The following is a 25,487-nucleotide window of genomic DNA, read 5'->3' on the forward strand; positions in this document are numbered from 1 at the left end:
ATTTTTTAATTTTTGGAGGAAATTTCGCACCATGTTCCACAGCAGTTGCACTGTTTCACATTCCCAACCATCTGCGCTCCAATTTGTTCACGTCCCTCCACAGCCCTGCCCGCTACCAGAAGTCTTCGTGACAGGAAGGGTAGGCTGATGCGGCAACCTTGGTAGTCGTCGTCTTTGAAGAAATTGTGACAGTTTTCTATCAACCACCACCCTGATCAATGTGCATCAATAGTGAAACGAGACCCTCCTCCCAGCTAAGATTACAGCTTGCTAAATGCACAGATGACGGTTAGCAGTTTTCAGCAAGAAAATATTTTTTAATTTGGGTGCCTGGGGGACTCCGTTGGCAAAGCAACGGCCTTCAGCTCGGGTCATGACCCCAGAGTCCTGGGATCGAGTCCCACATGGGGCTCCCCGATCCACGAGCAGTCCGCCTCTCCCTCTGTTCTTCTCCCCTCTCATGCTCTCTCTCACTCTCACTCTCTCCCTCAAATAAATAAATGAAATAATAACAAAAAATATTTTTTAAACAAGGCTTTTTTATTTGATTTCCATAAAAAATATTAATTAATGAATTATGTGCTTTATGGTGACATTTGCATTATTGCGGTGGCCTGGAACTAAATCTGCCTTCCCTAGGGCCCTGATGGCACCACGTTCCCCCTCCTCCCTCCAGGCAGGCCCAAGAGTGGGAACAGCTCCCCCTGTTGTTAGCATCTGGGAGTCTCCCTCTGCTTTTTGCCTTGCTTTCTGCTTCCACAGCTCCAAGAAACAAGAGGGCAAGCATCTATCTGATACATTGGGCAATTCTCCTTTTGTGTATATACGAGCTAGGTATATTTTGCATATTATACAAATTGTGTGAACATCATTTCTTTCTCTCTTTAAAATTGTTTTAAAAATTGGCAGCTTTCTTTACTGTTCTATTACTCTCTGTGACCGCCAAACTGACTGAAAGTGCCTTGTGAACTGCATGGGGGAGGTCTGTTTGCTTGCCATCTCTGAAAAACTTTTATTTTTGCTACATAAATTGAGAAATGTCGAAACATTTAGCAAACAATAACTAAAAGAAAAGGAAAAAAGTTTTAAATGTTAACAAAGGGAGAAAAAATTGTAACTAAACTCTGCTAAGATAATCAAAATTTTATGAAGTTGGAATAGGAAATTGTTGTTTTAGGGTTTTCTTTTCCCCAGTTTTTCAAGTCAAAATTTGTTCAGATACATATTAATTGACTTGTGCAGATGTCTCATACAAGCTTATGTGTATGAAAACAGCACACAAAAATGTTCATGCCATAGAAAAACGTTCTTAAAAAAATGTTGATTATTTTAAATGTTTGTATGCATGCCAAATTTTGATAATTGTTAAAGTAACTGGAGATCTTTAACTGAAATCTTTAACTTAATATTTTCTAGTTCTAGAGGGTCTGGTGAAAATAATGCAACTGTAAGAATTATAGGAAATGAAACTTTAATGGAAAAATACTATCTGAAAACTATAATGCTAAATCTACTTGAATAAAAGCAATTGTACTATCAATTAAATAACTATCTAACTATCTATCTAAATAATACCTAAACTAAAAAGAGATAAGTCAAAATAACTTTAAAGACAGAAAACACATGCAGATGTTATGCTGTGGTTGTGGGAATTCAGGACCGGCCTGCGGTGAGCTCAGTCAAATCCTCAGGGGGCTCTGGTGGTGTGGCCCAGCTGCCTGGGCCCTCAAGTCCTGGCTCTTCTCCTTCCTGGGGGTGCTGATGATCCAGGGGTTCTCTGACACTTCTGGGCCTCTGTGGGCAGCTGGTGGAGGAGCAGGAGTAAAAGGGCCACTTGGGAAAAGCTGGAAGTTGGACTGTGCTTTGGCCAACATTTGCCTGTTGTAATCACTTTCTTTCTTTAGCTCCTTGAGGCTTCTCTGGGTCAGCACAGCAGCCATCCAGCTTTCCTGAGCTCTCTTTGCATGGAAGAGGATCCCCTTTTGATAGTGTATGGCATTTTCCTCCAATTGTCTTCTGGTGTCTTCAGCGATCTCCTTGTAGAAGTCTCGAGTCTGAGACATGGCCTTGATGTTTCTACGTGTGCAGGAAAGATTCCACTTAATGTCTGCACACTGCTCTTCTGCCTCCGACCATTTTCTCTCAACGGGGCTGATGCATTCTTGATATAATTGAGGCAGAGTTTGAAGCTTCTGTTTCAGCTGCTGAATCTCCTCTTCAAGCTGTGAATTTTCATGCTGCAAAGAGGCCTCCTTGGCTTGAAGATCTGTTATTTGTGCCATAAGCTCCTCATTCATTTGCTTTCCTTCCTGCAATTGTCTGGCTAGTTCCTGCTTTTTCACTTCAGCACTTTGAAGGGACACATTGGAATCAGCATCATCAGTGACACCCTTCAGATCACCCTCTGACCCGTGGATGGGGCCATCGTCATTTTCTGTTTGCCTCTTTTCCTCGACCTCACAGTTGACATGACCCAAATGATCTCCAAGGTGTGTGGGCCCGGGGAAGGTCTTCAGCAGGTTTTCACCCACGGGTACTAACTGGCTGACTTTCTCGTTCAGGGCCTGTTGGAATCCTGCGTTTGACTGTTCAAGCCTTTCTTTCTCCTGCTCCATTTCATGGAGTCTCTGCTTCCATCTCGCAATTTCTTGGGCGAGCCGTTCTGGACTCTGGAGATCAGGAGGGTTTTTATTCACATCACCCAGTGTTTTCTCCCCAAGATCTTCTCCCTTCTCTTCTGAGGCTTTGAAGATGGGTCTGTGACCAGACTCATGAGATGATTTAGGAGGCTGGCCCTTCAGCAACTTTTTCAGAAAGTCAAGAGTATTCTGAAGAGACAGCCTACAGAGGTTTGTATTTATTGCTGATAAGCACGAGGATGTTAAGTTGGGAAGACTGGCCTCCGCCCCGGGCAGACCTCGGGCATCATCAGCTTGTGTCAGCGGTTCCATATTCTCACTGCCTTTTCCACAGACTTCAGCGTGGGTGAAACACCTTTTGCCTGACACCTTCACACTTCTCTAAAATGTGTTGTTTCTTCACTGGTAAAACCAGTATCACAGTTTATACCAGGATCTCCCAGGGAAATCCACGGAGACCTGAAACGTGTCTCCAGCTTTCAGAAATCACCAGCAGAGGACCGCACAGGTGGTCTAGGACCAAGTGGAAAGTGGATCTATGGTAGGCAGGAGGCCATCCAGGGCTATGGAGAGCTCCCCAGCTCTGCCTCCAAAGGCCAGTGTTCTCTGGGTCTCAACTGAAGGCTCAGAACCTTGGGGGGCGCTCTACCTCTAAGGTAAACAGTTGCCTGACAACCAGAACACAGCAGTTGCATTGGGGGATGGGGAGGCCAGCCAGCTTCTAGGAGATAGTTGCTCTAACTTTGCCCTGAAATAAAAAGTGATCTCACTTCTACAGGCATGGGGGGAGGTGGAAAGACTGATTGTAGCCAGGTGTCCAGCCACTGAAGGCCCAGATGACCCGACAGGAAACCTACGGGTCAAAGCAGGGCCAGACCTTGACCATTCTCTCAGGACCCCCACCTGTAAGTGAGGCTCATTCTCCTGATTTAAAGCTTCCTTCTGCTTCAGAGAAGCCTGGCCCTGTCCTCCAAGGTCTCAGGGATCTGTCTCTTTTGAGGTCCCCTCAGCCACTCTGGGCAGGCAGCTTCCCAGGAGTGAAAGTGTCTCCCCAAAGGTATTAATTAAGACAATGGATTCTAGTTCTAGCAAGTCAGAAGAAATCAGCTGGAGCTGGCAGAGTCTCATGAATTCATGAATTTTCTGTGGAGCCAGCATGTCCAAGAATATGTGGAAGGGATTAAATCTGTTCTAGGGGTAACTGCAGTGGTCCATGTGGTTCTCCATCTTTAGCCCATCACCCCCAAGATGGCCCCCAGGAGGGTCCCTGGTCCACAAAGTCATTTCCAGAAGCAGACCTGTGGGGAGAGGGCAGGTCCTTTTTTGGGCTCACCTTTTATTTCATTAAACCCTGTCTCACTCCCCAGGCATCTCTCTGGCAGACACAGCTCAGAACCCGTGAGCTAAAATGTTCATTCTTAGAAAGGGTTAATAATTATGGTGACTAACATAACACAATAAAAAAAAAAGAAAAGAAAGGTTAATAAAACTGACATAATCTCAGTGATCAAGGGAAAGAAAGACACGAAGTAACAATATAAGGAATGGAAGACAAAATATAAAAGAGAATATGAGCAATATGAAGAAAATTAGAGCATATGCACTTTGAATATCAATAATATTAACAATTTAAATAAAATAGAGAATTTCTTGAAAAACCCAACTTACCCAACTGGCAGAAAAAGTAGAAGAGTAGGAATCATTCTATCTCTTACAGAAATTAAATATTTACTTTAAAAAAACTCTCACACAGTAAACTCCAAGGACAAACAGATTTACTGGTAAACTTTTCCAAGTATTCAAAGAAGAAATATATTACTATTACACAAACTTCTCCAGAGAACAAGAAACAAGACGTCCCAACTCATTTTATAAGGCCAGCATAACTTGTCATAACCTAAGAATGACATTACAAGAAAAAAAAATTTCAGAATAAACTCACACACACACACACATACTCGCAAAAATAAAAAATGGGGTAAGAACAATCAAATCAAGTGCTATATATAAAGGTGTATTTCAAGAAATACATTTTTAAAGCATTCAAATGCTTTAACATTTGAAAATCAACCAACATAGGATACTACATTAAAGAAAAAAGGGGAGAAAAATACCATAGAATCGTCTACATAAACTCAGAAAAAGCTTTTGATAAAATTCAATACTGATTCAGGATAAAAACAGTGGCATTAGAAATAGCAGAAAACTTTTCTATTCTGATAAAAGGGATCTTTTAGAAAAACTCTCAGTAAATACCATAATCAATGATCACATTGAATGTGTTTTCCTAAAGTTGAGAATGAGACAAAGGATGCCCACTACCTTCACATTTATTCATTATTCTAGAGGTCCTAGCTGGTACAATGAAACAAGATAATGTAATAAAGGATTTCAAAAAGAGTAAATCACTGTTCACAGACAACACAACTGTTTACATAGGAAATCCAAAATAGTGTACAACTTATACTATTAGAAATAAGTAAATTTTGAAAGTGAATTTTGCAAGATTGCTAGACACAAAGTTATCATTAAAAAAATAAACTAAGCTTTTATAGGCTTAGCAACAAGCATCGAGAATAATGAAATTTGGGGAAAAACATAATGACACTAAAAAAAATCCAATACCTAAAAATAAAATAAAAAATGTTTAGACCTGTACATAATGAAAAACAAATGTAAGGTAACCATATCTATTTATGGATTACAAGACTTAATACTGTAAATATTTCAGTTCTCCTAAATCAATCCATACATCTGAATTCCAGTAAGTTTATTTTGTTGATTCTCTTAAGTGAATATATTTTTTTAAGATTTTATTTATTTATTTGACAGAGAGAGATCACAGGTAGGCAGAGAGGCAGGCAGAGAGAGAGAGAGAGAAGGAAGCAGGCTTCCTGCTGAGCGAGAGCCCGATGCGGGACTCGATCCCAGGACCCTGAGATCATGACCTGAGCCGAAGGCAGCGGCCTAACCCACTGAGCCACCCCGGCGCCCATCTCTTAAGTGAATATTGACACTTGGTTTCACTTGGAAAGAAAAATGACAAGAACAACCACTCAGTCATGCAGAATACCATGGTAGAGAATTTCTACTACCAAATATTAAACTACAGTAATTAAAATAGTACAGAATTGAGCAAGGATATAAAATACACAAATGGAACAAAAGAGAGTTCAGAAACAACCCCACATGTGTATGATTCCTTGACTCACAGCAAAGGCAACCCCTGTCATGCAATGGAGGAAGGATGGTTCTTATAACAAACTGTACTGGGTGAACTGAGTATTTATCAGGAAAACAAATCTTAACCCCAACACCTCAAACCATACATAAAACTAAATTCAAAATGGATAACAGATCTAAAACATGAAAGGTAAAAAGCAGAAGAAAGCATAAAAACAATCTTTATGGACTTATTATAGGTAAATATTTCTCCAACACAACACAGAGCATTAGCCATAAAGGAAAAAAAAGAAGAGAAAGTGGACAACATTTAAAAAAAAAAAAAAAAGGATTTGAAAAGTGAAAAGGCAAGCCATTATATGAGGGAAGTTATTTGAAAGGCACATAATGAAGGAAACACTCAGAATATAATATATACAGAATATATACTAATAATTACTAAGAAAAAAGCAGTCAAGGAGACTGCCTAAGAAAATGTAGTGAGTTACGACTTAACAGGTAAGTCATAAAAGAAGTTATCTAAAGGGCCAGGAAAGATATGAAAAGGTGATCAACTTCATCAAACATCACAGAAACTTAAAATTAAAATGTTACTTTTGCTCACCCACCAGAACAGCTAAAATGAAAGGGATAAAAACTAGTAATGGTGAATATTTAGAGCAGCTGAGCAGCTGGAACTTTCACACCCTGTTAGCAGAGCAAAAATTATAAATCAGTACAACCACTTTAGAAAACTATTGTTATTAAAGCTATCACAGGTATATTCTCTGACTTAGCAACTGTACCCCTCGGCATATACCCAGGCATTCATAGGTACCAAAGACACACACGGGAGTATTCAAAATAGCACTCTTTATAATAGTCTCAAAGTAGAAAACAACCCAAAATTCTATTTACAGTAGAAAAAATAAGTGTACACATTGTGTTCTATCCACTCAATGGGATATCATACATCAATGAAAACATATATGAATATGTAGATTTATAAAATACATCTACATATATACCCACATGCAACACTAACATTAATTTCACAAACATAATGTAGCCCAAACGAACACATGCTGTTCACATAAATTCAAAACCAGGGGTAATTAACCTATGTGTTAGAAAGTTCAGTTAATGATTTTCCTTCCCTGGGGCAGGGAAATAATGCCTGGGAGACAAGACAGAGAGTTTCTGGGGTGGTGCACTGGAATATGCTGGTTACGTGGCCATGTACTTTTTGCAATAACTCTCTTAGCCACACTTAGGATTTGTGTGCTTTTCTTTTATGTTATACTTTAATACAAAATTTACTTTTTTTTTTTGTTTCCTAACATTTAACATTTTATTTATAGTTTTTTTAACTTTTTTTATATAATTTTTTATTTTTTATAAACATATATTTTTATCCCCAGGGGTACAGGTCTGTGAATCACCAGGTTGGAGACAAAATTTACTTTTTAAATAGAAACACATTATGCCAAGAAGGACCAACACAAGGTTTCACTAGAAGCTCCCAAATGGAAGTCAAGTGAAAGCTTCCAAGTAGAATTGAAGTGAGGTGAAGCAGCTCTTAAGTGCATGGTAGTGTCAACCCCAAGAGTTTTAACTCACTCTTCTAATGACTTGAAGTGTGATTTTTATCTTAGTAGCTCCAAAAATCCATCATTAAAAACTCTATTCGCTATTACCTCCTTCAGTACTGCTCGCTAAACAACCCCAGAGGTTGGTAGTTCCTTCCATAAACCCTCCCAGCACCTAAGCTTAGCATCTATCTGCCACATAGTTAAATTTCTTCTGTAGGCTATATGTTTTGAATGAGTCTCCAGTGCTTCACAGTCTCTCTCTGATATGGTAAATATTCAAATTTGGATGAACAAGTGACACATATTCTCTTCAGCACAGAAACCTTTTTCCCCCATTTTAATGCAAGAATAATGAAACTTTTAACTCAAAATCCACAAGTTAAAAATGACAAATTACGTCTGTGCCTAATCAAACCTGAAAACTAAATTGTCTAACTACCTCCACAGTATGGTTTCTGCATTCTTTGCCAAAATCTCCTGAGAAGAAATTCAGACACCCTTACCCTTGCCCCATCTGGCAGCTTAGTAAGAAAATGATTTAGGTAAACTCAACATATTAATTATTAATTCAGGCTAATTCTAGTTACTGTGTATAGTGGCAAGCTTCATCTTTTAATAATAACATTTCCTTAGCTTAAAAAGCTCCATTACACAGTCACTTACATATGCCTAGCTCCTTTTTCTCTCTAAAGATGGGACGTCTTTTTCATTGGTAGATCCAGTGTATCTATGCTGAATTTAAACATGACTCTCTATGGGATAATGAGAGTTCAGGGAATGTTACGTCCTTTGCCAGTTCTCTGCTTTTATGTTATTCCCTGAATAAACCCTATTTTACATTAATATTGCATGTGTTCATGAAGCAGGTCCCCCATGTTCCCTCTATGTGACATAGTCCTCAGATTTATGAAGGGACATTTACTTGCAAGCTTGCTTAGAATCATGATGGAATAGTTATTTTATCACTCTCCCGTTTTATCAACCTTCATAAAGAATCATACTGTGTGAGCCCTACATTTTATCAGAAGAATTTTCATGAGATGAAACAGGAGTTCTCTTCATTTAGGTCCAGTGACAACTCTAATCACTTCCACTAACTTCTCTATCAGCTATTCAGCTGAGTTTTGTCTCCAATTATATCCATATTACCAGATGAATTACTACTCAGACTCGGCAGATTTTATCTTTAGTGCTGTTCTGTTCCTGGTAAGCTTCCAGAAACCAGCTTTTCTGGAAACTTCTCCTGAGAGGTAAACTTTCCAGAGCAGAATCTACCCCTCCTGCATATGCTGTGAATACTAGATTATTTACAATATTCTATGAAACTATTTTTCCTTCTTTCCTGTAAACCAAGAGCATAGCAAACTTCTTAAAAGGCCAGGAGTAAAGATTTTAGGCCTATGGGCAACTACTCAATTATGCTGTTACAATGTGAAATCAGGCACAGATAATATGTAAACAAATGCACATGGCAGTTTTCTAACAATGATTTGTTTGTAAAATGAGCCAGCTTGCCCATGAACCACAGTTTGCCAATACCTGCTCTAAACTCTTACAATTTCTGTCTTCATATATCAGTACTATAATTATCTTGAACTTATAAGGGTTTATTGACATTGGTGCTAAAAATTAAGTTCAATATATTTTATCAATTAAAACTGAGCTCAATATAATAACTGTTCTGGGAATATTTGTGATAATATGAGTCATAAAAAAATTCTCTTTATTTGTTGGTTAACCAGAAAATTTAAGTGACTAAAGCACATTCACTGATAACCATAGTTAACTTAGATATTCCCTAATTATGAAAATAGAGGTGATAATTTATAATAATAATTAACCTATTAAAAACAAACATAATCAAATGAACAAAAGACTAAGTATATTACAATAAATCTACACAATGGACAGTAACGGTGGGACTACAGTGATCTCTTCTTTTCCTCTATATTTTCCAGAACCAACATCCATGATTTTTATAATAAGAAAAAGTTTCTTTAAAGCAAATGATGACAAGCTAAAAGTGTTTAAATTTTTTATTTAGTTTGAAAACAAAAATAGACTTGCAATTAAATTTAAGAAAAACTCAACCATTCTATCCTATGCTCCTCTTTAAAAAAAATATATTTACATCAAGAATAAATAAGTTAAAATTTTCATTTACCTGTCGATTCCTCTCATCCATTATGCGTGGATTTGAATTTTCTTCCGCCCCATTTTCAATCACCTTTCCTTCCTTATATTCCAAACATTTAATTCAAAATGTAATTTCTTCAATACCCTAATGCATCGTACACAGCTTCTATTATTTCAGCTTCTGGTGCAAGGGCTACAGCTGGAATTTTCTAGAAGATCCAAAAGAAAACACAAATTAGAAAATTTAAGTTCTATAAGTTTGTAAATCATGGAAGTGTTATACAAATTTCAAACTTACCTCTACGCTGCACATAGGCACATATTAGTTGAAATTCCTGGTTACATATTGGTAGTTAACTTGAAGCTTTGTTAACTTCACCCCTAAGAAATCCCTTGAATCTTTTTGTGCCTCTAGCTCTGGCTGAAAATAAGCTTTGAGTTTTTCTCAATGCATATAGTAAAAGCAACAAGAGCCAATACTTATTGGGATTTTTCTATGTGCCAAGAATTTTTCCATGTACCTGATATATCTTAACTCATTCAATCCAAACAGCATTCTTTTTGGTTTAATTATCGTCACCATTTTATAAATAAGGATACTGAGGCAGAGAGATCCTAAATAAATATGTCCAAGGTAACACACACAGTAAAGGGCAGGGCTTGGAATATGAACTCAGGGACTCTGGCTCCACAATTTCTCTGCTTGGAAAATATCCTTGGAAATATCCTTGGAATGTTTCTGATGTCCTCCATGTCAAAGGATGAACTAATAATCTGGGTAGCCCCAATCTGCCCTTAAAATGATTCTTGCAAACTGCCCTAGCTACCACCCAAATTACTGTCAATCCATAAAGGCACCATATGATTTCATAATAATGTCCACTTATTAGATGAAATATTGTTCCTTTTAGCCATTTAATAAAATTCTCCTAATTTATCAAGATTCAGTTCCCCCGGATAGAGTAAACCATAGCACCTTATACTCTGTGGCTATTTGTATAATAAATTCTAAGTCCGTATTCCTGAGACCATGAATCCTTCAAGAACAGGATTTTTTTTTATTATTATTCCATTTATCCCTATAATTCAATGACTGGCAATGATATCATCTGTCATGTTCCGAATGACAGTTGTGTCAAAGACCTAGTGTTTTCAAAACTTACATAATAAAATATTTACAAGGGAATAAAAGACAAATACTAAAATACAATAATAAATTCCCAGGGGAATTTTATTCAAGTATTTCTAATATTGTGCATATACAGCCATAAAACTTTAAAAGTACTGTGCAAATCCATGTTTGATTAAATCTGGCTTTTGCTCAAAAGCAGTGAATTTTTCATTTCTTAACACTACCATCATAACTATAAGCATGGCATGTCTTATGTATCTTCCCTTGTATTCTTTCATTTCTTCATTCATACAAACATTAACTGAACATCTATTAACAATTGATAACCTATTATTATCTGGCCCTTTGTGGAAAAAGTTTGCCAACCCTTGGTATAATCAACCTTTATTTTCACACTCAGTAATATCTGTCCACTCACCTTGCATGCACTCTTTTCACGCTTGTTACCAGCAGGTTGCTTAAAAGAATAATGGTCCCCATTACACTTTCTTAGCACTTTGTAATTTAAAAATACACACATTCTCCTGTTAAGGGGCCCACAAGCTGTCATCAGTATCATCGATGTAGGAATAAGGAAGCCGACGTGAACAGGATAATTGGCTGCTGAAGGGAGATTAAAGAGTTAGACTTTTACTGGAGTTTCCTGGATCCTCCACTCTTTTCACAGTGCCCAGATCCAGGAGAATTCAAAATTAGAATGCCCAGCTCTGTGCGGGGGAGACGAGACTTGGGAGTCAGAAAGACCGAATTTCGAATCCTACTTGTTCTACTTCCTATCTTTGGGTTCTTGCACAATTTACTTAAAATTCAAGACATGAGAACATCTCCAAAAGGGCCAAAAAAGATACTTACTTTACAGATTATTTGGAGAAAAATTAATTCATTGAAAGGCTGTCTCTGGGTCAGACACTTTACTAGGCTAATTGTATGTAGAGGGAACCAAATAGATGTGGTCCCATGAGATAATACTCTTATACTGTACCAAGCACAGGTCCTTATATGTAACCTCTCAGAAAGCGATACTGGTGTGGCCTTTCTGTTAGTATTGCTGTCTTACTAGTATGATTGTTATTAAGGTGGGGGATGTGTTTAGGAAGACTGGAGGAAAAAGCTCAATGAAGGTGGTCTGCCAACCAAGTCCCTTCCTTCATTCCAACCATCCCTTTCCCTCTGATACTTTCATCACAACAGAGCTAGAGGGCTGGTAATGAAGTCTCAGGACAGTGCCCCCAATCCTCACAAGCACAGCTCATTGACCTGTGCATGCTTCCTCCATGGCTCTCCTCCAAGGCAAAGCTTCTACTTAATGCTATTCCCAGGGTCTAGAGCAGGTGTTATAAGCACCACCTGTATACTACTTACCCCTGCCTGTGAGCAACACCATTATTAAGCCCAAAGGGATCCTTCTGAGCCCATTCTTTGGTACACCCCAGTAGCCCTATGGTCTCGCAAGCTTGCCCAACAGAAAAGGAAAGCCCACATGACGCACACAGCCTCAAAGTAACTCACATCCCCAACCACTGTCCCCTCACACTGCTGCCCTGCTATTCCTGAATCACACCAGGCACTCCTCTGCCTTCCTGGAGCCTGGACACTTACTCTTCTCTCCTCTAGAGAAGCTCTTTCTCCAGGCACCGACAAACCTGAATTCCTTGCCTCCTCTAGGTCTTTGGGTAAATGCAACCAGGCCAGAAGTGGTCTTTTGGGACTTCTCTGTTCAAGCACTCCCAATCACCTTCTCTGCTTTGTTTTTCTCTATTACACCTGGCCCTCTCTGAACATATCTGTAGCCTGCCCCCATTGGGACCAGGATGAGATCTCCACGAGATAGTGGGTGTTTGTTCGGTTGACAGTTGTGTTCCTGGTGTCTACAGCAGCATCTGCACATAGTAGGCACTCAACAGAGGAGAAAGGAGGGAGGAAAGAAGAAGAAAGAGGCCAACCCCACAGAAGATCCTGGAACACGGCTGACGTGCCCGTCTCGTGGACACGGTGATGGTGAGAAATGATTCTGGAGATAAATCACTAACAGTACAGAACACATAACTGAAAGGTAGAGAAATTAATGTACCTGTTCAGTTGTGCCAGGTGTAAGCTAGTTCCTCTGTACTGCTTTGTCACTGTGCTTCCCTGTGGTCATGAAACTGAAGCTCTGTGGTTGGCTGGTAGTTTTTCTGGAAACCTCCCAATAAGGTAAGGTACTTCTCTAAACCACTAAACTCATCTGCATAAGCTAGCACCGACACTAGTTATTTAAAACCTCAACTGCCAAATGAAATGTCAGAAAATCCCCAGTGGGCGACTACATGGACATGTAGTGGTAGGAGGCAATAATCCTCTCATTCAGGATTATTAGTCGCTGAGCACAACAAGGCCATTCAACCACTATAATTATCCTCACCTTTAAAAGGGCACAGTGGACACACAAAAATAACTACCTTCCTTCGAGGGGCACCTGCGTGGCTCAGTCGACTGAGTGCCCACGCAGCTCTCAATTTTGGCTCAAGACATGATCTCAGGGTGCTGGGATCAAACCCCCCATTGGGGGTTCCGCACTCAGCATGGAGTCTCCTGGAGCTTCTCTATCTCTCTCTCCATCTTCCCTTCCCCCTGCTTGTGTGAGCTCTCTCTCTAAAATAAATAAATCTTAAAAAAGAAAAATCTCCCTTTGACTACCAACTTTTTTAGATCAGCGGCTCTGAGTCATCTCATTTCCAAACTCCTAATGTACATAGAGTTTTGCACTTGGATTCAGACAGTCCTGGATTTAGCTCCTGGCTCTAACACCAGCTTGATGATGTTAGGTAAGTCATTAAACCTTCCGGGCCCTCATTTCATTCTGGGAAATGTAATGGTAGAAACCACTATAATAACTAATAAATACAAAGGTAATATGCAAACCATGTCAGGTGCTTGTGCCCTCAAGCTATTTGAGCTAAAAGCCTTTCATTTTTTTTGGCCTTAAAATTTTGCATGAAACTCAGCAACTTGGCTTATTCCCTGCCTGAGTTGGAGTGGATATGCCCTCCCTCTTCAGGCCCTTTCCTGACCACCTGCTACATGACTCCTCCCCATTCACCTTGCCCAGTGATCCAGCACGAATCAGGGGCCCGGACCACCTCAGATCTTCGTCATTGTCTTTGTGAAATCTGGGCCTATGCTCAACTCCACCACCATCAACACCAAGGAGGGGAACCAGTGGCAACTTTCTGTATTTTCTAAATACCTGACTTTATAAAGCAGAAGAGAGTATCTTATAAAATGAGTACCAGGGAAGGAAGTGAGAAGAACAAAGACAAGGGGGGGAAAAAGGAAGAAAAAAGAAGCTACTCTACCCCTGGGTCTCCTTAACTGTATTTAACCTGACACTTAGGAATTCCTTTAGAGCCCACCCTCCTTCCCCCAGGCCTCCATGTATCACCACCTTCCCCAACCCAGCGGAAATTCATGCAGCCCCACAGTACCTAGCATGGCCTGTGGCTTGAAAATCAGCTGTGGAGAAACATGAGTCAATATATTTCACGTAAGGGCCTGTGGGTGGCTCAGTTCGTTGAGTGTCCAGCTCTTGGTTTTAGCTCAGGTCATGATCTCAGAGTCCTGACACTGAACCCCACGCAGGGCTCCACGCTCAACATGCAGAATTGGCTTGAGATTCTTGCTCTCCCTCTCCTTCTTCCCACCACTTAAATAATTAAATATTTTTAAATGTGTGTGTGTGTGTGTGTGTGTGTGTGTGTATATATATATATTTTTTTTTTCCACATAAATGAGATGTGCAGAAAGCTGGAATGGAAAGAAAAAAAGGTGTCTGTCCCTCAGGAGCTCCCAGTCAAATAAGAGATGCCAACTTCAAGGGGCGCCTGGGTGGCTCTGTGGGTTAAAGCTTCTGCCTTTGGCTCAGGTCATGATCCTAGGGTCCTGGGATCGAGTCCCGCATCAGGCTCTCTGCTCAGCAAAGCCTACTTCCTCCTCTCTCTCTGCCTGCCTCTTTGCCTACTTGTGATCTCTGTATGTCAAATAAATTTTTAAAAAATCTTAAAAAAAAAAAAGAGAGAGAGATGCCAACTTCTAAACAACCAATGAAAATACAAAATGGTGGATGGGATTGGCAATAAAAAAGGTGCCCTTTGCCACCTCCTATCCCCAAGTTTTGGTGATGACAGCAAGCAGGATAAAACTGTAAGACCACCTTTCATCCATCAGAAGCCAGACATACAAAGTCATGTAAAGGAGAAAATCTGGTTGCCGGGCAACCATGTGAGGTTCTCATCCTGACTGAAAGTGATAATTACACAGCTAATCAAATAGTGTGTCAATCCAAAAGAGGACAAGGTCATGCAAGAAGACCTGGATAAAAGTTTGTACTTACTCCTGAACCCTATGGAGGGAAGAGAGAGCCCAGCCCACAGAAGTCTAAGAACCTTGGCCTCATGGCCTAGGCAGGTTGGCATGTGGGCATCATGTCATTGGCCCAAGCCAACAAAATGTGAGTATGTCAAGTCCTCATTCGGAATTCAATCGCTATTGGGAGATGGATGGCTATCTACACCATTCTCTTCTCAGGCATTTGAGTCCACAAAACAGTCTCCTGATTCTATGTGACTTGTAAGGCAGGCTGACTTCAGGGAGCCAATACACCCAACAGGCTCTCCAAAGTATTTCTAGGCCCTGATATAATTATTGCTCACTCCACTTTAATGAAGTTGATGCTCATTATGATTTGACTTCCCAAATAACTTGACAATAATGACACAGTGAGCTGTTTATATCAAAATAAATAGGAGAGTCTACATAGTATTTCATTCTCATTGCATATGAGTCACCATCTGTAATTTCTAGCTCAGTCTCATGGGTATTGGGTTATCATGAGGTGGTACTCTGAGCCAGATGGCCAGTGGACAGTTAATACAGGTCTTGGAAGCTAATGATCTTCTCAGGGTCTTACTCAGTGACACCTTTGCCGACTACCCATTTGCCTTCCCTTCCCTACTCCCTCTATTTGCTCCAAACCCTTTCTCCCTCTACAGATTTCTAGAGAAAGCAGAATGAGGTTAGTGTTCCATGACAGCAAAAGTGACATGCTGTGTAAACAAAGGTAGGGGGAAGATACAGATTATATAGTCAGGAAACCCAGACAAGGAAAAGAAATTTTCAGCTGGGCTTTGAAGGATTGAGAGAATTTATGGGAGAGGAGAAGACAGATGTGAGATGGGTCTCTGAAGATTACAGAGACCATGAGAAGCAAGGAAAGGGGAACAGTCTAACATCATTTCATGTCATTTCACAGGTGCCACCTGGTGCATAATGGTGATGTTGCCAAGAAACAAATGTTTGTATCTGTGAGAGCACTTCAGAGAGACTGAATTCTGCCAGAACCAGTTGTGATCAGGTTTCTGTGGACTATCCAGTGTGGTATGAATCTGGGACCCAGGAGAAAAGTCTGGAGACTCCTCTTCCAGCAAATGCATCCTTTATTCTAAAATGACTTTCTTCCACTTTGATCTTAGGGATGACTGAGCATGACAGTGAGACTGTTCCATTCTTGACTATTTCAGACTTCCATGTGACGTCTCTACATTCTCACATTCATTTTTCCTCTTCCCTCTTAATTTTTTTCTTTGCTTTCTCATTCCATTTCCCCTAAATGTAAGCCCGCGCCTCACTTCATTGCTGACCCTGACAGGAGTGGGGAAAAAACTGGAAGACACTCAGCCAACATCATTATCTGGGGTGTTATCCCACTGCTGCAGGTTCAGCCTTGAAGTTGCCCTTGGACATAAAACATGGGAGACAAACATCAATGGATACTTGAACCACAGATGCTCCTTGCTTTACCCCTCCCCGCTCTGGAAAGCTACAAATAATATCAGCCACACCACAAATACTCAGCAAACATCTTATTGTCTTTGTGGTACCCCAATATGGTGGAAGGAGATAAAAGGGGGATAGGCAGAGCAATGCACTTGACCACATGTGATCCCATAGGCCTGACTATCTACAGCCCAGTCCACGCCAATCCTTTCTTCCCTCCTCATTGCTTCTCCCATTCCATGAGAGTGATAGTAACCTGTCCACTATTCATCAGGAAGAAAAGAGATGACCTGTATCCTAGATACAGATTCACCAACCCCCAAACTCACATGACATGGATTCACCAGAACTTCCATCTTCATTGAAAAAAAGACAGAGACAAACACATTTAGATTTAAGGCTAGTATCAGACTTGGGCTGAAAAGTCTACACCTGTCTAAATCTCTCTGTTTTCAGTGAAATCATATAGATAGAAATTTCATTTACAGTATGTTTCTTTCCAAAAAATCCTAAACAAATAAAGAAATTCTGACTTTAATGAAATTATAAACTGAAGAGAACTTACAACAAAGACACTGATAAAAACTGTATGAACCTGAATGGATTCATTACTATCGTTGATTTCCTCATATGTAAATAGTGATTGAGCACATGCTCTGTGTCAGGCACACAGCAAGGCCCCAAGAAAACAAAGACAAATTAGACATGACTCCTTTAGACCTACCCACAGACCAAATTACACAGCCTAGTGGGGAAGATAAGCAAGGGAGTGGTAACTTATATACCATCTAATAAATTTTAGATCCTCAGGTAGTGGGAGAAGCCCACTCAATATGGTGGAAGGGAGCTCAAAAGGGGGATAGACAGAGCAATGCACTTGACCACATGTGATCCCATAGGCCTGATTAGCTATAGCCCAGTCCCGCCATCCTCTGCAAACCAAGCAGATATGTAGCACTCAAGTGACCATGGGAGGATCAGTCTCAGTTTCTACTTTGCACGTCCTAGGACAGGAAAATAGAAGCAGAAGATTTGTATTCAAAAAAGAGGTTTAGAGAGACCTGGCTGGCTCAGCTGATGAAGCACGTAACTCTTAATCTGAGGGTTGTGGGTTTGAACCTCAGATTCAGGGCACAGATGACTTCAAAATAAAATATTAAAAAAAGTTTGCTTTCTCTTCATGGGTGAGTTAAAAAGGAAAATTATTTAAAATAATTTTTTAAATTATTCCAAGAGTTTTGCATTTAGCCCAGAAAAGAGAAAGTAACCACTACCAACCATCCATTTACCATCCATAAACAGCCCCTCAACAAAGACGACCCTTCCTAGCACATATCACACCAGAAAGTTCCTCAAACACCTATGTCAGGGGCAGCAAAATGCTCACCACCTCCTAACCACCCCACTCACACTTCAGGTTGTGTCCACCATATTTCCTCACCTATCAAATCTACACAAACTTGCGCAAGCCCTCATGTCCTGTCACAATGCCTGTCTGTCCAAACGCACTGATATCCTCCAACCACCAGGCTGCCAAGAGGCAAGGCTTAGATGTTTTGCACAGACAGTTCCAATATCTTCTTGCCTCTTATGCTTTCTTTAGAGCTACACAAAGCTGTCTCTTAATACCTCGTAACTTAAAGGCAGGTTCACTTTCCTATCCATCTCTATTTCTAGTCACGACCTTTATGGGGCCTGAGTTAAGAGTAGGTACTCGAATATATATAGTCAGCCAAACAACTTCACGGCATTAACCTAAAAAAAAATAATTATTCTGGGGCCACCTGGGTGGCTCCGTTAAGTGTCTGTTTCTTGGTTTCTGCTCAGGGCCTGATCTCAGGGTTCTAGGATTGATCCCCCCGTCAGGCTCCCCACTCAGCGGGAGTCTGCTAGTCCCTCTCCCCCCCCTCCTCCCTCCATGCTCCTGCTTTCTTTCTCTCTCGCCCATAAATAAAAATAAAATCTTTTTTAAAAAAGTAATCATGGGCACCTGGGTGGCTCAGTGGGTTAAAGCCTCTGCCTTTGGCTCAGGTCATGATCTCAGGGTCCTGGGATCAAGCCCCGCATCAGCCTCTCTGCTCAGCAGGGAGCCTGCTTCCCCCTCTCTCTCTCTACCTGCCTCTCTGCCTACTTGTGATCTTTGTCTGTCAAATAAATAAATAAAATCTTTAAAAAAAAATAAACTTAAAAGAAGAATTCTAATCCGAGAGTGTTAGCCTATCAAGCCCAAAAAACCCACACATTTTCTTCTGATCGGTTAATAATGTAACAAGAAGATAAACTTCAGTATCCAATTCTACATTGGATATAATTACCTCCTTCACACCAAACTATGAATTATGAATTATGTTTAATAATTCACCTGATTTATATCTTGATTACTGGAAAAACATATTTCAAGTTTATAAACAATGGTAACAACTGTAACACAGTTACAAAAAGAATTTCATAAAACTAAGTGGTAAGGAAAAACATAGTTAAGTCACTGAATGGTTAATCGTGACTTATCATCAAGTTTCCAAAGGAATCTGGTCGCAATGTACTTACTCCAGATATCCAAGATCCATTTCATAATGACACCCAAATATATGACACAATTAAATATAAATATATGACACCCCAAAATATGACAGTCTTTGGTTAAATAAAAAAATTTGGTTGAATAACAAAAATCCCAGTTGAAGATCCAGGTTTGTATGCAATTATAACAGAAACCTAGAGTCTCCACACAAAAAAATTCACTTCTTCCCTCAAAGCTGCAACCTACTTTAGTAAAAATTGATGGGGAACTAAAAAAAAACAAAAAACAAACAAACAAAAAAAAAAACTGATTAAACCAGTCACCATGATTTACTAATCTGGGGACTGAATTTATATTAAATGTGTTCTAGATATACAGGATTTTCTCATAATTGTATTTGGCTATTTTATCTCATCAAAATACTAAAGCATTAAAAAATCAATGAAACCATAAGAATTTGAATACTTCAGTTTTTTTTTTTTTTAAATGCAAGTGAAGCTGTCCACAGGCAAACATGCACACGTGTTCACAAGCACACACAAATGCACACACATACAAGTGAAACTGGAGCAAGTTCAAACCCTCTGACAGTCAAACGGAGACACACATTCATACATTTCTTAGGAAGATGAATATGCAGGGGTCCCTGGGTGGCTCAGTCAGTTAAGCGACTGCCTTCGGTTCAGGTCGTGATCCCAGGGTCCTGGGATCAGGTCCCATGTCAGGTTCCCTGCCCAGCAGGTGAGTCTGCTTCTCCCCATCTCTCTGCTCATTCTCTCTCTCTTTCAAATAAATAAATAAAAATCTTTTTTTTTAAACAAATCAGTTTATTCTCTGATAGTTTTTGAAGGCAAAAATCTGAAATAGGTCTCCATGAGCTAAAATCACTGTCTGCACAGAAGAGTTCATTCTGGAAGTCTGAGGAGACTATGTTTTCTTTTCTATCCTAGCCTTAGAGCCACCTGTACTCGATGGTTCATGTGTCCTTCATTTACCTTCAAAACCAGCAAGAGGACATCCAAAAATTGTACTTTGACTCCACGTCTTCAACCTCCCTCTTCCACATTTGGGGAACACTTTTCATCTATTTTATTTTTATTTTTTTTTAATTTTTAAAATTTCTTTTCAGTGTTCCAGAATTCATTGTTTATGCACCACACCCAGTGCTCCATGCAATACGTGAACTTCATAATACCCACCACCAGGCTCACCTAACCTCCCGCCCCTCCAAGACCCTCAGATTGTTTTTCAGAGTCCACAGTCTTTCATGGTTCATCTTTTTTTTAAAGGAATATTAACATGCATTTTTGGCTACCATAACACTGAGCAGTGGTGGAGACACACACACACACACACACACACACACAAAGCAAAAAGTTCAAGGAAAAGTTATGCTCTTAATTTCTTTGCCAGGAACATGGGAAAAGGAAAACTCATCCAATAGGACTTTTAATGCCTTAAAGTATCCCCGAGAGGTTATTTGTAATAGTTTTAAAATACATAGAGGTCAACCCTAAAACGAATGGGAACAGTGGGTGCAATCAATATTACCTGAATTTAAATTCTTATAAATGACATTCTCTCCATCCAAGCGAACCACAAAATTAACTCCAAACCAAATCTTCCAAGGGCAAGGAGTACACATAGAAAGGAGAAAAACAGAAGAAGGAGCAGGAAAGTGCCCAGCCCTGGTCTCACCTCTGGCTCTTCCAGGGCCTCGTCTCCAGCCGGCGTCTTCTGCAGCAGATCCAGGATGCCATTGCTAGAAGGCCTCCTGTCCTCGGCGGGAGAGGCATAGGCCTCCTCGGAGTCCGTTTCCACCACACGGAGGTAGCCGGCTTCTTCCTGGTTCCAGTCCAATTCCTCCTCAGACTGTTTCAAGGAGCTACTGCTGCTCTTGGGCAAGATCCCCGCCGTTGACAGGCTGCTGGGCACCGAGGTGTATGATGACTGAGGCCCAGAGTTAAGGCCTGCCCTCTGGGGCCAAGGCCTCAGCCTCCAAGAGGTCAGACAGAGAGGCTGAGGCGGCGGTCCAGGGAACGCCTTGCCCGTAGGTCTATGGGCTTGTTCGGGTTCTTTTTCACCCTCCTCTTGCTCAGGTTGATTAACAAAGGCCTGCTCCGCTGTTTCAAAGAGCCCCAGACAGACGGTTTATCCTCCATGGCTGCCTGAAGACCCAGGAAGTCACTCCATGAGAGAGCTCCTCTGTGTGGGAAACAACCGCAGCGGCTCCTAGAAAACACCATGTGAGGAGAGAGAACACAAATGAGCCTTCTCGGTAGTATCTAAGCACATCGAAGTGTAAGATGTGACTGGAAAATCTCACACGTTCCACTAAGGGACTGAGATGGAAACATTTGGTTGGTAATGTTTACAAATATTTTTAAAGCATTTTTTTTAAAGATTTTATTTATTTATTTGACAGAGAGAAATGACAAGTAGGCAGAGAGGCAGGCAGAGAGAAAGAGAGGAGGAAGCAGGCTCCCTGCTGAGCAGAGAGCCTGATGTGGGGCTTGATCCCAGGACCCTGAGATCATGACCTGAGCCGAAGGCAGCAGCTTAACCACTGAGCCAGCCAGGCGCCCCCCCTCAAAGCATTTTTAAGACATTGAATTTTTAACATTTTTGTCAGAGGAGCCATAGAAAAATTCTAGTCATGAATGGAACTGTGAGGTTGATGTGAAAAGAATGTTTCATAAGAAGACTGCTTTCTCTGACTTAGTTCACTGCATTTAATGTCCTCCCTCCCGGTTCAGCCATGTTGTTGAAAATGACAGGAGTTCCTTCTCTCCAGATGCCTAACTTATATCTCAATGTGTCTCACATTTTTTTATCCATTCACCCCTCAATAACCACTTAGATTGTTTTCCTCATCTTGGCAACTGTGAATAATGCTAAGGTGAACAAGGGAGTTAGGAAATGCTGATTTTAGTTTGGGAGGATATATATACCCAGAGTCATATAATACTTCTAGTTTCAGTTTATTGAGGAACCTCCATATTGTTCTCCATGTGTCTGTATCAGTTTACCTTCCGACAGCAGTGCACAAGAGCTCTCTGTCTTCCACATCCTCACCAAAACTTGTGATCTCATATCGTTTTTTTTTTAATAATGCCATGTAGAATTGAAGTTTGCTAAGAGAATACATCTTCTGTGATCTCACCACACATACACAAAAGTTCTAAATATGTGAGGTGAAATTTACAAATTAACAAGTTAATATGTTAATTAACTTGATTGTGGTACTCATTTCACAATACATGTAATTAACTCATGTTGTCTACCCTAAACACACACACACACACATAATTTCTACACATAAAATATTTGTTTCATAACTAAAAGACTACTTTCTTATGTTGCCCCAGGGGAAAGCAGAGCCAAAATTTGCCACCACAATAACAGCATCTTTAATCAATATTATCAAATAACCAGTACCTTTTAGTGTTTGAACCAGGGTAGACAAAGATTCTCTGTATGAAATCAGTCAGTAAATATTTAAGACTCTATAGGACACATGGTGTATCACGATTACTCAGTTCTGCTGTTTGGCACCCAAGGAGACATGGACAACACCTAAATGAGTGTGGCTGCGTTCCAATAAAACTTTATTGACGTAAATTCAGCAGAGTGTAGTTGGCCAATCCCTGCTTTGAAGTTACCATCTTCCCTTCCACCAAGATAGGTGCATTTTGAAGTATACACACATACTGATGTTGACAAAAACTCCACCTGATAATCTTAAAACTTTATAGTAAAAATAAGGTTGACTAAAGAGAAAAGCATTTATAGAAGTAAGAGGCCTGTTCTTGTTCCAATGTACCAAGTCAGAAAAATTGACAAAACTATAAGGGAAATCTCAAGAAATGCAAGCTTCAGAGCTTTAGCTTCAGAATATATGATTGAAAGTATTTCCCACAAAAAGTTAGGTGTGAATTACAGGAATGCTTCACAAATAACATGTAATTATACAGAGTGGTAAATACTATGCAGGAAAAGGGGTGACTTGACATATTACAGGTTGGATTCATTAGGGATCAAGTCAAAGTCAAATCTTGATGAAAAAGAATGAAATTGACCACTTTCTTCACCATCCACAAAAATAAGCTCAAAATGGATTAAAGACCTGAATGTGAGACCTGAAACCATAAAAACCCTGAAGAGAACACAGGCAGTAATCTTTTTGACATTGGACATAGCATCATTTTTCTAGCTATATCACCTGAGGCAAGGGAAGTAAAACAAAAAATAACCTATTGGTACTATGTCAAAATAAAAATCTTCTGCACAGTGAAGGAAACAATCAACAAAATGAAAAGGCAACCTGCTCAATGGGGGAAGATATTTGAAAATGACATATCTGATAAAGGGTTAGAATCCAAAATATATAAAGAATTTATATAAATCATCACCCAGAAAACATATAATCCAATTAAAAATGGGCAGAAGACGTGAACAGCCACTTCTCCAAAGATACCCAGATGGCCAACAGACACATGAAAAGATGCTCAATACCACTTATCAGCAGAGAAATGCAAATCAAAACCACAAGGATATATTACCTCACACCTGTCAGAATGGCTAAAATCAAAAACACAAGAAAATACAAATATTCGCAAAGATGTGGAGAAAAAAAAGAACCCTCATGTACTATTGGTAGGGATGCAAATTGATGCAGCCACTTTGGAAAATAGCATGAAAGCTTCTAAAAAATTAAAATAGTTCTACCCTTTGATCCAGGAATTGCACTACTGTGTATTTACCTCAAGAATAAAAAAATACTAACTCAAAAGTATTACATGCACCCCATGTTTATTGCAGCATTATTTATAATAGCCAAACTCTATGGAAGCAGCCTAAACATTCATCAAGAGATGAATGGATAAAGATACACACACACACACACACACACACACACACACACACACACACACACAAATTAACTACTCAGCCATAAAGAAGGAAATCTTGCCATTTGCAACAACATGGGTAGAGTTAAAAAGAAAAATGCTAATTGAAATATGTCAGAAAAAGACAAATACCATATGACCTCATTCATATGTGCAATTTGAGAAATAAATGATCAAAGGAACGAGAGGGAGATAGAAACCAAGAGAACAAACTGATAGTTATTGGGGGTTGTAGATGGGGTAAATAGGGGATGGGGATTAAAGAGTACATTTATCATAATGAAAACTAATAAATTAAAAAAAGAGAAAATTATCTGAAGGTCTTAGGGGTTTAATCCAAAAAAAAAATCAACTTTGGAGAAATAAACCTTATTCTATGTGTCAAGTAGCTCATAATAAATCCTTTCAGTATGAAAAAGAACAGCAGAGTCAGGTAATTCTGATCTGGCCTGTATTTACATTGCCATGTTTGGCTGAGGATAAAATAGGCCAAGAGCCACAAGAAAATACATTTTCGAATATCAAAGACAAGTGTTTGTACCCAGCCCTATCTTACTCTAGGCAGGATAGTTAGTCATTGGGAAGTCACTGCCTTTGGAAGAGCAGGACTATGAGAATCTATAGCTTTTGCTGGATCACTGGATGACCACCAGGACAGGCAACAGCTTCTTCCAGGATGAAATGGGCATCTTCAGAAGGTAATGCAGGGATAAAGAACTTGGGTTCCAGAGACAAACTCCATGATTTGGAATTTTGCTGTGTCACATTTTACTTAGATGTACCATTAGCGGCAAGTCATCATAGTGTGCAAACCAGTTGAGACAAGGTTTAAGGCCCAGTGTCAAATGCAGAAAAAGTATTTAGTCAAGAAAAGCTTTTTAAATTACTGATACTGTTGTTATAATTTCCAATTTTGACAACTTAATTTATTAAAGAGCTCTCTTTCTCATTGTTATTTGTATACATAACTACCTCGATGGCCTCTTGTGAGGACTGAATGAATTTGTCTATATAAAGAGAAGAACGGTGCTTGGCACAGAGTAAATACTTAAGATAATGTTAGCTAGTTTTTAAATTATTATATCACTTATTTCACGCTGAGCCACTCTAGCTTTGAAAATATTTCACCACTTTTTCCTGCTTTGTAAAATGTTGTTCTAAACATAAACTTGTAGTTCACATTAGCAAGACACAAATACATTATTTAATTCACCTCTCATAGCTTAACTTGCAAATATGCTAAAAAGAATTTCTTCTATATTCATTTAGAAATATTTTAGTCAATTAGCATTTAGTGGAGAGTTATATAAATGTTTATTAGATCTAGTTTGTGAATGGTTCAATTCTTCTATACTCTTGGTGATTTTCTTTCTACTAGTATTACCTAGAGAGGAATGCTGAGTCTCTCAATCATAAGTGTGAATTTGTATATTTCTCCTTTAGTTCTGTCAGGTTTTACTTCTGTATTTTGAAGTTTTGTTATTTGTATACATGTTTACAACTGTTAATATCATCTTGCTGTTTAAATCCATTTTGACACACTCTTATTTGGTTTGTATAGACCATTTAAATTTAACATAATAA

At 39.6% G+C, this 25,487-nt stretch overlaps 1 protein-coding gene across 1 annotated transcript in view; it reads right to left on the reverse strand.

The window, feature by feature from the left end:
- The window catches only part of MCTP2 (multiple C2 and transmembrane domain containing 2), a 646,489-nt gene that overhangs the window by 575,907 nt on the left and 45,095 nt on the right, over positions 1 to 25,487 (reverse strand). Inside the window, 3 exon segments of the mRNA XM_082736421.1 lie at positions 20,692 to 20,958; positions 20,960 to 21,002; positions 21,004 to 21,225. Coding sequence (XP_082592547.1) covers positions 20,692 to 20,958; positions 20,960 to 21,002; positions 21,004 to 21,155 — 462 coding nt within the window. The 5' untranslated portion in view covers positions 21,156 to 21,225.

The sequence above is a fragment of the Mustela nivalis genome (genome assembly GCF_964662115.1).
Source record: "Mustela nivalis genome assembly, chromosome: 6".
NCBI lineage: Eukaryota > Metazoa > Chordata > Mammalia > Carnivora > Mustelidae > Mustela > Mustela nivalis.